Source organism: Ammospiza nelsoni, chromosome 4 (assembly GCF_027579445.1).
Source record: "Ammospiza nelsoni isolate bAmmNel1 chromosome 4, bAmmNel1.pri, whole genome shotgun sequence".
Classification (NCBI taxonomy): domain Eukaryota; kingdom Metazoa; phylum Chordata; class Aves; order Passeriformes; family Passerellidae; genus Ammospiza; species Ammospiza nelsoni.
This window is the reverse complement of record NC_080636.1, coordinates 52,851,910-52,865,155: the sequence shown is the minus strand read 5'-3', so window position 1 is coordinate 52,865,155 and position 13,246 is coordinate 52,851,910. Positions and strand designations below refer to the sequence as shown.

The following is a 13,246-nucleotide window of genomic DNA, read 5'->3' as shown; positions in this document are numbered from 1 at the left end:
TCATGGTTTCAAAGGTGAGCAAACCCATTACACAATTACTTTGATCTTATAAGATTACTTTACAGCTTTATTCCATTTTACCTGTTTCAGTGTGAGGGCTTTAGCTTTTTCTTTGGAGACACCCATTTCCCACACACACACTGCTGTGCTTGTTCCTCCAGTGATAACTAGTTTGGGGTTGGGGCAAATGGCACACAGGATCTGACCCCATTCTGACAAGCATTCATAAACAATCACAGCCTAAAAATACAGAACACAAAGAATTACTTACAGAACTAGTACTTGGTAGGATAAAAAATATAAACCTGGCTGCCACCTTGCACTCATTAGGTCACTAAGACCTGGTAAAAAACTATTATGAATTAATATTATTCTGTCAACATCCTGGTGAAGACCCTCAAGAGAGAGCAAAAAAACCTGATGCAGCAGAAGATTATTTCATTCATGTGTGAAATAAATGTCCATTGTTATGGTTTTTTTCACTATTGAGTATTGATTGCTGGAACAAAGTTCAGATTACAAACCTTGTCTGATTCATAGGTACCCAGTCTGCAGCTGAGGTCTGCATAGCCCCAGGCAAATGTTTTATTCCAGGTGGGTGGGATGAGAACCTTGTTCTGTTCTACTGCCAGAATGCCTTTATCAGTACACACGATCTGCCCCACAGGCTCCTTGAGCTCTGGAAGAGAAGATGGGGTTATGTTTTATTGCTGGGAGAGACAAATACTATCAGATCCCTTTAAGTACCTGCTGCTCTTCCAAAGCAAGGTCTCTGTAGTGGCTATTTTTACATTCTTTGCATCAGCTGCAGTGATGGCAACTTTTGCTCCATTCCTAACAAATGCAGAGCCAAATATAGATTAGTGCTTTCTAATTTCCTGACTTAGTCTTCTCTCTAAGCCCTGCTATGCCCCATTTAATAGCATGTCTTCTCTCCTTACAGCAGGGAGCCACAGATTGCTTTACTCAGCTAGGAAAGAAATCCCTGTACAGCATTTACCTGCCTTGCAGACAATTAAGTTTTGTTCAGTCCAATGTCAGATTTGAAGTAAAAAACCACTTTCTTTTGTCTCAGTGCTGCTACCAACACCATACTTTCCTGCCAACATTCCTTAGTATTTCTTGGCACTGTGATAAATAATCCTTTTGCTGTGAAAATCACAAAAACAGAGGCTATCACAGGCCCAGAAACAACGTACTCTGAATGTTGTTCATTAAATTCAAACTTATAAAGAGGTGCTTGGGCTCCATTTTATCCCTCTATTTAAAAAATGTCATATTAAACTGTGCAGCTGTGGTGTTTCCTAAGATCCTTTAAAGTAGCTAAGAACATAGTTGTACACGATTAGGATATTTTGAATTTGTCTCTCTCACAAAACTACGGGCAATAAGAATATTAGAAGTAAGGAAAAGATGGAAAAGTACAATCTTGCTGAAACTCTGAATGCTTGGGCAAAGAAACAGCAATAACTACTGTGAGTTCAAAGTTTACCTTTCACTGGGGCAAGAGATGGCCGCAGGTTGTCCAAATGATGGAAAAAGATCTTGTCACCTGTGGAACCAGGGGGCACAGAGGTTCCCACAGCCTCTCCGTTCAGACGGCTTCTAACACGCTTTGGTGGGTGGGGTTTTTTGAAGAGCTGAAATTCATCAAGAAACTAATGACCATCAAAAATTACAGGTTTACAAGGGCACTAGTTTAAAAAGATCATAAGTCTGTCCAATATATCTTCTAAAAATTCTGCAGGTAAGCAAATGCTTTACTGCTCTCAGTATTCACTAATAACTCATGATGAACATTTCAAAAACCTTAAACAATACAAAAACCAACAAGGAGCAAAGTTGCTCTGCCCCGTCAGTCCGTGGCATCTTGGTACCCTCATGGAGTCTGTGAGAGCCCTCTTCCAAACATACCACCAGCTCTGCAATGTTTTACATCATAACTTTTTAAAATTTAAACCCAAACTGCCAGGCATGTTACTAGTGGAAGAGGTGGGACAAAGAAGATGCATGTTACATTGTGCGGGAAAGGAGTGCAAAAATGCACAGCAGCCATGTCACAGAGAGCCTGCCCTGGATCCCCCATAGGAAATAACAGAGGGAAACAGCAAGACTCTACAGTTACATAAAAATGTGCTCCAAGAGCACTCACCCTCAACAAAGCCTTAAGGAAGTTTTGAGTTTCCCAAGTTTACTGCAGTCTATTTCCTCCAGCAAAGCATCATGCAATTCCTGGTAGATTTCACCACAGCTTTGTACCTAACAGGCATCTGAGGATGCAGGCAGAGCTCTGGACTCAGCTGCAGTGCTCTCTCTTGCCCTGTCCTCTGCCCCAGTCCCTGTCTGTCCATCTGGCTTTAGCTGGCCCACGTCTGATTATTATCACAGCAGAGGGATTGGTTATTACATAAGAGGAGAAAACCCTACAGCCACTACATAATTAGATTATTGAGAGAGAGCAAGGAAGGGAAAGGAGAAAAGTGACAGAAGACAGATAAGCAGTTCTTAGCCTTCCTTCCAAGCAGTGAGAGACAGATAGCTCTAAATGGGTTGCCACAGGAAATATTGTGTGGCTGTCCTGAAACATTATGTGCTGAGAGTTGAGTTTAGAGTTTCCAACACATGGCTTGAGCTCCCAGCCAATTGCTGAAGGTATCTGCGGTTTCCACCAGATCTAGGATTGGAAATATTTACCAAAGACATTTAAGATTTTCACTGGATAGCAAAAGACTCCAAAGAAATGCCCAATAAAAAACCCAAATCAAAACCACCAACACTGAGACTCCCCCCAAACCTGAACCCCCAGATTTAATATTACATTGAATTATTTAATGTAGTCTCTTAAAGAGAACACAAACTTTAAAGCTGCACCAAAACCTGGTCTTTACATCTTCTTAACTATGGCTGTCCTACAAGAGGGAATCACTCATGAGACTAGGATAAAAAAAAAGAAGAAGTTATTATAGAAATTGTTTTATTACAGGGTAACTTCAAATACCTTAGCACTGGGCATTACTTTGAGGTTGCACTTTCATTCCTCCCCTACGACTCAGCAGCAGGAACACACTTCTGGGTTTTTTTAATGCTGATTTTAAGAGTTGAGCTATAATTCACCATGCCTTTATTTTAAGGATGTAAAGGGGAAAAAAGACATTTCTAACCTCACAAGTAAAGCCCAAAGTCCATCTTTGTTCAATTTATGATGGAAACATAAATGACTTTGCTTCACTGGAAGAATATTTAGGAAAAAAACACTCCCAAGAAGTTTCACTCCTAAAACACCTTCCTGTTTCATATTAACACATTTCAATTTGAGTGTTAACTGGAAAATAAGAATTCTACAAAGGGTATACCTGCTTTGGTATCTGTCCAAAGTTATTAATGAATCCTATGGTAGCTGTCTCTTTTAAAGGATCGTTGATGTTATATATGTCCACTTGTCCCTCATAGAAGAGATGGTGAAAGACATTTACAGCTTCTACTGCAGCAGGGCCTTGCTGTTTATAGCCAAAGATCAAGTCAATCCACTCATGCAGGTGAGCACTCACAAAGTCACATTCCAGAGCCTGAAATTCAGAAGGCATGCATTAAAATGAGTTGAATTGCTCACTGATTGAATTTACTACACTTGCTACAAGAAGAAATGCAGAACATGATTTGACATATTTTTGTCACATTTTGACAAAGCTTTTTATTGAAGCAAGTCTGGCCTCAAAGTACTCTGTAGCCAAAAAGGAAGGAGAGGAAACACTGGTCCTACAGACCTTGGCAACAATCAGACACCAACCCTGAACTCACAGACTGGCCTGTGACTGCACAAATTGAGCACAGATTAAAGTGCAGTGGGAAGTCCCAACAGACATTCTACTGTCACCATGAAAATTCAAATTACCTCCCGATGGACTCTGATAAACTCACGAGGATCTCCTTTTGCCCATGGAGGGAGTATTACATCACCAAGTTTAGTCCCATTTTGTTTACAACCTAATAAAAAGAAAAAGAAGGAAAAAATTTGGACAGAAGCACTGAAATTGAACGGCAACAGGAAAGGTGAAAAAAAAGGGAAAAAAAGAGAAAAAATCAAAGTTCACATATGTATAAAGGAAGCCATTTCAGTCTTTTCTTTAAAATACTACTGTGGTTTTAAATGTCAGGCAATAAAACATGAAAACTTTTGCCTCAGTTGTTCATGTAAGATTGCTTTCAGGAGAAAGAATCCAAATACTCCTCACTAAGGCTTCTGAAGAGGAAAACAGCATTTCATCATAGAATGAAATTGTCATTTTACTGCTGAGAACAGCCCGTACTCCTGTGATGTGCAGCCAAACACTCATTTCCTAGCAGTGCAGAGCTAACTGGCATGCCCCACAAGCTCCATGACCAAGGATACTGGCAATTCCCTGATCTTACCATGGCCTGGGCACAATACATTCACTCTGTCCTGGACAGCCCCCTTCTCACTCTGGACATCAAACAGTGGCACGTTGTGATCAACAAAAATATATTTGGTAAAACTCCTCAGTTATATTCTTGTTCTGTCACTTGCTGTCAAGAGACAATTCCACACTTCCTATTAACTCAGAGGAACACCTCCAAATTTCCAACTTTACAGGGGCACACAAAAAATAAGTGCAACACTCCAAGAGAAACTTTACTTGCATCACCAAACTTCAAATCTTCCTTTCTTTTCAGGTGAGAGGATGGGAAGCAGGATCACTACAAATTACCTCAGTGTTTGACAATTGCTCCTAAAAGAGCCCTTTCTACTGTTGGTCCAAATGCTCAATGAACAATTTCCAATGGTTACAGTCTAAAATTATCAGATACAAAGATAAGTTGACAAGAGCTCAACATTTTTTCAGTAACACTCATATTCTTTAGTGTAAAATATTGATGGAAGAGGTATTGCAAAGTGTTCTTTGGGTTTTGCTTTTCTTTTTTTGTAAAGTTGGGTTTCCAATCTGTTACAATAGATTTTGAATAAAGGCTTGCAGGCCACTAAAACCTATGATTTGATTAATCTTTATTGTTGGTAATAGATTCACAGCACAGAGCTCAGAATATGAGAGCTTAACACCAGTGTTAAGAGTGACATATAATAAGTAACATTCATCTCCAACAAACAGGTCTCCTACATGACTTCTGCTGAATAATCACTGTCACAATTGCTGTGACAATTCGAAAAACCTTTAGGAATATTTTCAAATGAAGTTCTAAAAGCAAAGATTTGTCAAACAGATTTTAAGAAGCTTCAAAAAATAAACAACAAAGATGGTGAACACCATCATGGAATAGGTTACAAGGAGAAAAATGCAAAGCAGAGAAATTCTAAGTTTATTATTATCTGTGCATTTTGAACTGGTAAAAAAGCCCAAATGGACAAAAATACACTACTCCAAACAAAAGCCTTTTCAGGGACTAGTTCTGCAATTCTCAGAAGACACTTTGTATTAAACTGCTTACAATGAACACTCACAGCTTGAGAAAATACCTGAAGTCTGGCTCTGTTCTCCCACCCACAGTGCTGCTATCAAGCTCTTTTTGCCTACCTAGATCAAAATTGTTGGAGTTGAGCAGGAACTCGGGGAGGTAGAAGAACTCTGGGATGAGCTCCTTCACGTCGGCCATGTTGTGCTTGGAGGCGGAGTACCAGGCCTCGCGCACGCTGTGGAACATGCGGTCAGCCAGGTCGAAGTGCCCGCCCTGGGGGCACAGAGAGTGGCATGTCAGTGTCACAGCATCCCTCAGCATGGCAGCTTTGCCAGGAAGGCAAATCAGAACATCCTCTGCCAAATCAAGACACTAGAACATAGCACGTTTCTTTTTTTAATGCAACCAATCTAATCAGCTGCATTACTTTCAGGTACATGATAACAGAAAATATAGATACACATATACAAAACTTAAGGAAGAGTCTCATCTGTCTGATTTCAAATCTAGTCTCTTTCAGAGAAACAGCAAAATATTTTTCACAGTAGAACTCATTTTGGTTTTTGTCTGCTGCTACTTTGTTTTGTGTACATTTAGGAAAATGTTCAAACTACAAGGGGAAAAAAAAAGGTGAATTCCATCACATCATTTAAAAAGACATATCAAAAACCTGCCAGGCAATAAGAACTCTGCTAAAAGGTGTTTCTTCCATGATATTTGATGAAAACAAAGCTGACTGATCTTATTTCCCAGTCATGTCTGAAATAAGAGCAGGCAAGAAACCTGAAGTGCGTTTTTACCTGTAACCGTAAGAAAATCTGAGTAAAAGGCTCCATCCGGACAAGATAGGAAGCCACAATCATGGCTGAGGAATAGTGAGTCCCATAGTGATAAGCTGGGGTTTCCCCTGCAGATTAAAAATCATAAACATAGAGAAATAAAGTCGTTAGATGACAGAATCAGTACTAATGGAAAAAAATTTAACACTGCATTTTAATTACTCTGTGGCCTTGGACACCTTCAGAGCTGGAATTTGTAATTTTCATTCTCAGATATCTGAAAGCTTTATGTTTTGTCACTTGAGTTTGGCTGCAATACAGTAGCCCTAATTCAATAGGGTTCTGCAAAGCAGTACTGAATGGTCACTCATTTTTTGTTTTAACTAATTGAGATATTGCAGTGCAACTACAGTGATTTCAACTGAAGAAACATTTCTAAAAATTTTTTCTTTTTTAATTTTTGGTGTTATTTTGTACTATGGATTTAAAATCTTGGGCAGAAATATGTATCAGAACTGTTGCCTACAGATTTTGTACATCTTTTACTTTCTTAATTTCCTGGCAAAATGTCTGCACAAGCACACTTAGAAACTACTGATTTGTTTCTAAAAATGAATGTCTTTGCCACCTGCTGCTGTTTGACACAGAACAGAACTGCAGTAGTTAAACAGGCTTCTATCTTCAATGAAAGCACACAAGAAAACTTTTCTTGCCAAACACAGAAGTTTTATTTTCAAAATATAAGCTAGCTCTAAAATCATGACTAGGTAACTTAACTGAATCTCACTCTGAGGCTTTTTTAGTTAAGAAGCTGCTGGTTCCTTAGTCAAAAATCACACTTTAAGATTAGAAATGAAAAAACTAGAATACTGCTAATGCAGAAGCATTTGCAGTCTTTGTATTACTAATCTTCATGCAGCAGCAATCAAACTGTGTTAGCAGACACAGCTGGTTGTGTGCTTCATGTGCCTGCCCATATATATATAATATTAAACTCATCTAAACGTGCCACTGTCCTGTCTTTGTTTTTACATATAAACAAAGGTGTTATTTAGAATTAAAACAACACAGAAAGAAAGTCAATGTCTATTTGTTCTAATTTAGACTTTGTTGGATGGTCACAAAAAAACCCATGGTAGAGTTCTGCACATCCATATCCAAATCTCTTTACCCACATTATAAAAACATCCATGAGTCCTTCCTACGATGACAGGCACATGTTTCTCTGTTCTTTCTATAGGATGGATTATTACTTACCATTGGGATCCTCCCAATCCTTGTATCGCTTCTTGTACTGGGCTAACCTGTCCTCTGTTTGAGCTCCCATTGGTTTGGCCAGGTTTCTGAATGTTTTGGGATTTGTAAGATCCAGTTCCTTTAAAAATAAATCAGACAACGATTTTATAAAACCAAAACACATCCTCTGAAAACTGCTGATTTCCACAGTTAACACCACCTACCTCTTAAGGTTGTTATCCCTGCTTTCTACAGACACAGCAAGTGCAATGTTGGATATGCTTAAAACAGTCCTTCAGTCTGATCCAAGACAGCGAGCGTGTTTTATCTGCAATCACATCTGGGCTCTGCACAACTTCTGCCCTGCTCCTCTGATCCTGTCCCCAGTTCCCCCTAATTTTTCCACAAATACTCAACAAGTCCCCAAACAATATTTTAAGTAATGGTCTGGTTGGTGGCAATGGCTGTCCACAAAAGCATCAATAGGATGTTTCATCTTTTTCAAAAGCACATTCTTTCACCATGGGGCCAGATTTCATAGTAGCCCCTATCACAGTCTTCTGAACAGGGACACCTTCTCTGTGGGTTTAGCATACTTCAGGATACACAGCTCAAAGCTAATGCAGACATTTACAGGAACTGCTGCAAGGTAGAGGGGCAAATGTCTCTATCTGGATCCCAGTCCTCAGCTGTGCACAGGTCAACAACATCTGTAAAACCAGCCCAGCCAAGATTCTCTAATACCCTCCCTGTTGAGAAGTGGGAGAAACACAATAGAAATGTTCAACTTATACAAGATCACTATCAAGGCTGACAAGATGTTGTATTTACCTCTGAGTCATAGTCTGCAAGGATCCAGGGGAAGACAGGGTACTGCATGAGGTCGTTATAGGATCTGCCAGCCAGGGTGTTCAAGTGCATCAGGTACTGGAAGTTACTGATTTCTCCTCTCTTAAGACAGACAGATAACAGCACAGTAAAGTTTTCACTTTACAACAATCAAATGTCAACCGGCCAGACTGTCAAAGTGCAGCCCTCCCCAAACATAAAAACTTACTTCAACATTGCAATGCTCACTCTACTTTTACTACAGCCCTCCCCCTGCAATTCAACAGTAGAACCATTTCCTATTTGATGATGATACCAGGAAACACTAAAAATTAAATGCTGAGATACTCTTTCTACAACAGTATGTTCCACCTGTTAGAATAAGAGGATGCAACTTATGTGTATTGATTATTTATGTATCATTACAAAATGTGGAATTTAATACAAAAAATATTCCAGAATTTTCATACTTACTTCCCATCTTTGAGTAACAGATTTTTCTCCCACTAAAGTGCTAAGCAAGCCAGACCTAGCAGGAAGAAGAAAGTGAATTTCTTGAGTTTGCAGTAAGAACTGGGTTACATTTTCACAAGACAACCCAAAATTTCAACATTAAAAGTTATAAATTGCAACCATTAGAAGAACGTATCTTTTCCTTTTGCAGTACCTTTTATTAGAATTCTAAACACACACTGTAAAAATTAAATTGCATGTTAATTATGCAATTCATTGCAAGTGGTGGCTGATGAGTAAAATATTTTTAACAACTTGGATAAATCTGATGGCTTCAGCACTCCAATACTTTTCAGAATGCATCAGTATACCGAAAACATTAATTCTGATATTCTCCAGATAATCATGATATCAATGCAAGCATAATTTATTGGAAACTGATGAGCCACAGAGGTTGTGAGGAACAGAATCACCCACCCTTGCTCCACGCTGGTGTTTGGTCTCTGCCCAGACACTGACTCTGAGCTGTCGGTCAGAGACGGCACCACAGCCAAAAACCTGCAGCAGCAGTTAAAAGAATATGATTAGTGTTTCTGCCTTCTGGATGTCATCTCCTGAAAAGCAGCGTGCATTTTGTACAGTTACAGACTTCCTTTTGAGCAGCTCCACAACATCTCAAACAAATCGCAGGAGCCTCTTCTCACTGAAGGCATGTAGTGCCTTCTAGTGGCTCTTTCCTGCAGCAGTAAGGTGCTAGCAGACACCAAACAAATCCTCCACATAGGTATTTGCAAACATTCATGTTAAATACTCTAATTTATTTTACATTACCTTTGATAAACTTTGTTTCTAACCCCTTTCTGGAAAGCTAGAAGATAGTTCCGTCCATCTCCTGAGAAAACTTCAATTGCAATTGGCTGAAAACAGAGGACAAATCCATGTCAATAATAACTTATTTTCTTGTCACCTCTGAAGGCCAGGCACAGACCAGTTTAGTCATGCTATATGTGGCACTAAATTACAGTGAAGCAGACTTTACTTAGTGCAACCAAATGTTTTATTTTTGGACGACTGACATTGACTAACATGCCCAATAAACTAAATCTGGGTAAGTTGCAACAAGGATGCCCAATCTAAATGCTTCAATTTCAACATAGTCAATAGCTTCTCTTTCCACATATTCTTCAGTTATGTATTGATTTTCATTTCTAAAAATGACATCATCAAAACACTCCAAATATAGTGTCCAAGTTACCTGCAAAAGATATCTCCTTTTGTGTACCTCCTTGATATCTTCATATGCAAAAATGCTGCAAGTTCTTTTGAGTTGACTTGGACCTTGCCTTGCTCCCCTAGGTATGATTGGCTCATGCATCCTGTAAAGGAACATAAACAGGCCTAAGAGAAGTGATTAAAAAGAAATTTTCTTCTTGGAAAAATTATTCAATAATTTTGTATGACAGTCCAGTTACAGAAACAGTTGATAACATATTTTCACAATATACCATACTACAAATAGCTCAGTACGCCGAGGTCTTCCAGCATCTTACATTATCTTGGAATTGACTCCTCAAAAACCTCATTGAATACTTCTTGTTCAGCTTCTAAGGATCAAGGAAACTCTAGGAATGTACTCACTTTGGAGGCAGCGTCTCAATGTCCCGTATCTCCCTGGTGGCTGTCATAGTAAACCCATCGATGACATAGAAGTGCTCTTTCCCAAAGAGAAGCAGCCCCTCGCTGGTGTCAAGGCCCTGAACCCGAGCACAGCGGTACATGTGCTGGATCTATGAGGAAAGCAGATGCTTAGGGAAAGCAGGTTAAGGAGCACAGGCTCAGACCACTGCTCTGTTAGAACAAGTCTCAGACACTGCAGTATCACTTGCACATACAGCAAAAATCCTGTCAGTCTCTCCTGTAATCAGACCTAATGCTAGTGACTAGTAACTGGGGAGGAAGTTGGATAAAGCCTCATTGGTATGATATAAATGTATCTATTTACCAGTTTATCCACTTGCACTACACTGCCTGAACCTATTTTAGAACCTGCAGCCTACTCAGGTCAGAGATCAGGTCTAATAGATCACAATGCTATTTAACGGTATACTTCAGACAGACAAAGCCTGAAATACCAAATACACAGTATGGTAAATCACCACTGATCTTGGGTATAAAATACTACTTTATCAAGGCTTCACATTCTAATGAAGGCAACAATTAATTAGGAACAGTGGGCTAAATTCAGTGCTTACATTTTCAATGTTTATTTTCTATCCTGATCATTAAATTGACAGGACAATAAATCTAGCATGGGATAGTTCATAGCCTTCATTTCAGGGCAGGTGAAATTTTCCCTTGCAGGCAGAAGGTAAAAAAAAGAACCAAAATGTTTCCAGTACAGCATTTTTAGGGTCAGGCACACAAAGTACACATTATAAGGAAGAAGCCGATGAAATGTACAGACCAAGGAAGATATATAGGACATTTATTCATGTCTGGGACACATAATGAAGAAATTCCAATACATCAAATTCTTAGTGTGTTTGAAACAGTACCTTCTCTCCTTCTTCAAGCAGTCGAAGCAAAGTTGTATTGTCAGTTTTCTCCTCTTCATCAATTGAACTCCCCTCAACAATTTGATCCTGTGACTGGTCCTGGTTCTCATCATCTCCTCCATCAGGAGCAGAGCGAGATCGTTTCAGGGGAGGCTTCACCAGGCCTGGAAAAGAGCAGAGACAGATAAATGTCATAAAGAGACATAAAAAAAAATAACTTCACAGACCTATAATCTTTTAAATTACTGATCCAATGCCAAGAGAGAAAAACAAGAGTCCTGCAGGACTTACACTTGTCTTAATGCAAATGCATGAGAGGATGACAAAGCAAACCATCTAACCTTTGACTCTTGCAATAGTGTCCTCCCCGTGCTCTGGCTCCTGCTGAGCTGTTTCCCCAACGGTGTTCTCCTCGATGGCGTCCTGGAAGACGGCGGGGTTTCCGGAAGCCAGGCGCATGTAGTACTCCTTGCTGTCATAGCTGATGGCTCTCCGGTAGCGAGCAGGTTTCTTGGGAATAATGGAAGAAATCGCTTGGTCAGCCATCTCCTCCCTCAGGCCCTCAGTGAAGGTCTTTCAGGAACAGGGTGTGCAGCACAGTGCATGCCCACTGAGTGTTTTGTGCGTGCTCATATACCAATACAGACAGGAACAGAGACTCTTCAGGAGATCTGATCTGTTGGCTAATTTGCAAGGAGCTATAGAGCCATTTAAGCAAACACGAGGTTGCAGAAAAGCCTGCAGATAAAACTAGAACATGGGGAGTAGGTGTAGCCAGTATGTTATGAACTGTCATAAAAGGCTGGGGTTATTGTGCTTAACACTCATTACTCAAAAGGCCATTTTATCATCTCTTTACTCCCTACCAACATATGCAGTTTATTTGTTAGCCAGCTGAATTCTCTGTTAGGCAGTAACTTGAACAAAAAATTGCCTCAAGAAGATACAACGATGTGGAAGCTGGTATGAACTAAAAGCACTCAGGGATTGGCTTTAAGTCTCAAAAATTCTTCATTAATTTAGTTGCTTCTTTTCTTCGTAAAGTTTCTGATGGCTTATGGGGAGGAGACCGGCATGAGAATATGCATGTACCTGAAGTAAATATTTGAGCATGGTTTGTACCTTTGTGTGGCGCTTTTGGTCTTTTTTTTGTGGGGTTTTTTTGCCTTGTTGAGTGTTTGTTGTTTTGATTCAGGGTTTTTTTTCCTGTGTGTAATGTTTCCTTCCTCTTTGTCTGATCCAACCTCCATCACAGGGTAATTCTTATGTTCCTCACTTAATTAAGGAAGCAACATTCAGAACAGAAATCAAACTAGCTTTATTGCAAATTGATGCTCAGGATGATAAAGACACTAAGATCAGCAACACAGAAATTTATTATTCAGGTCAAATTGGCTGCTCCCAAAAATCAAAAATTTAAGGCGCTGTAATTAAATTTGCTGACTTATGTTTAACCAATCTTCATGCCTTATCAGCACAAAACATCAGCATTTAAATGATGCTTAAAACATTTGTGGAAACAACTTATGTATAACCTACAAAGAGAAATCCTTTATAGCACTGCTAAGGTGAAGGAATGAAGGAAAACAGTAACAATTCATATTAGATATTCTGTATAATATAATTACTTGCATTTATATGAATTAGATAATTGTAGAAGGAAATTCAAAATGAGTGAATGCACGTTACACACTGTACTTAGTGATGGGCAAGACTGCGACTCTAATTAACAGAGAAAGGCACAATATTGAAATGCTTGCAGAGAAGCCACTTCCAAGCATGTCTGCTCTTTTCAAGAAAGTATTCATATTTTTCAAGCAAATGTGTGCATTTTATTAATAGCAAAACAGAGAACAGTCAGCTAAGACAAAATTAATATTGGCTTTAACAAAAGTCAGCCTTTTAAAGCCCATTATGGACAAAAAGGAGAAAAAACACTCCCCCAGATCCTCTCTTAGAAGGAAA

General features: G+C 39.3%; 1 protein-coding gene across 2 annotated transcripts in view; it reads right to left on the bottom strand.

Annotated features, from left to right (window-relative positions):
* The window catches only part of WDFY3 (WD repeat and FYVE domain containing 3), a 152,879-nt gene that overhangs the window by 9,648 nt on the left and 129,985 nt on the right, over positions 1–13,246 (bottom strand). For both annotated transcript variants that reach the window (XM_059471358.1, XM_059471359.1), the window contains 16 exons: positions 11,623–11,791; positions 11,282–11,445; positions 10,365–10,513; positions 9,982–10,102; positions 9,558–9,643; positions 9,204–9,284; positions 8,748–8,802; positions 8,277–8,396; positions 7,467–7,584; positions 6,231–6,337; positions 5,550–5,703; positions 3,893–3,984; positions 3,354–3,566; positions 1,493–1,640; positions 525–679; positions 82–240 (listed from right to left, as the gene is read on the bottom strand). In XM_059471358.1, the coding sequence (XP_059327341.1) occupies positions 82–240; positions 525–679; positions 1,493–1,640; positions 3,354–3,566; positions 3,893–3,984; positions 5,550–5,703; positions 6,231–6,337; positions 7,467–7,584; positions 8,277–8,396; positions 8,748–8,802; positions 9,204–9,284; positions 9,558–9,643; positions 9,982–10,102; positions 10,365–10,513; positions 11,282–11,445; positions 11,623–11,791 (2,091 nt within the window). The remainder of the gene's footprint in view (positions 1–81; positions 241–524; positions 680–1,492; positions 1,641–3,353; positions 3,567–3,892; positions 3,985–5,549; positions 5,704–6,230; positions 6,338–7,466; positions 7,585–8,276; positions 8,397–8,747; positions 8,803–9,203; positions 9,285–9,557; positions 9,644–9,981; positions 10,103–10,364; positions 10,514–11,281; positions 11,446–11,622; positions 11,792–13,246) is intronic.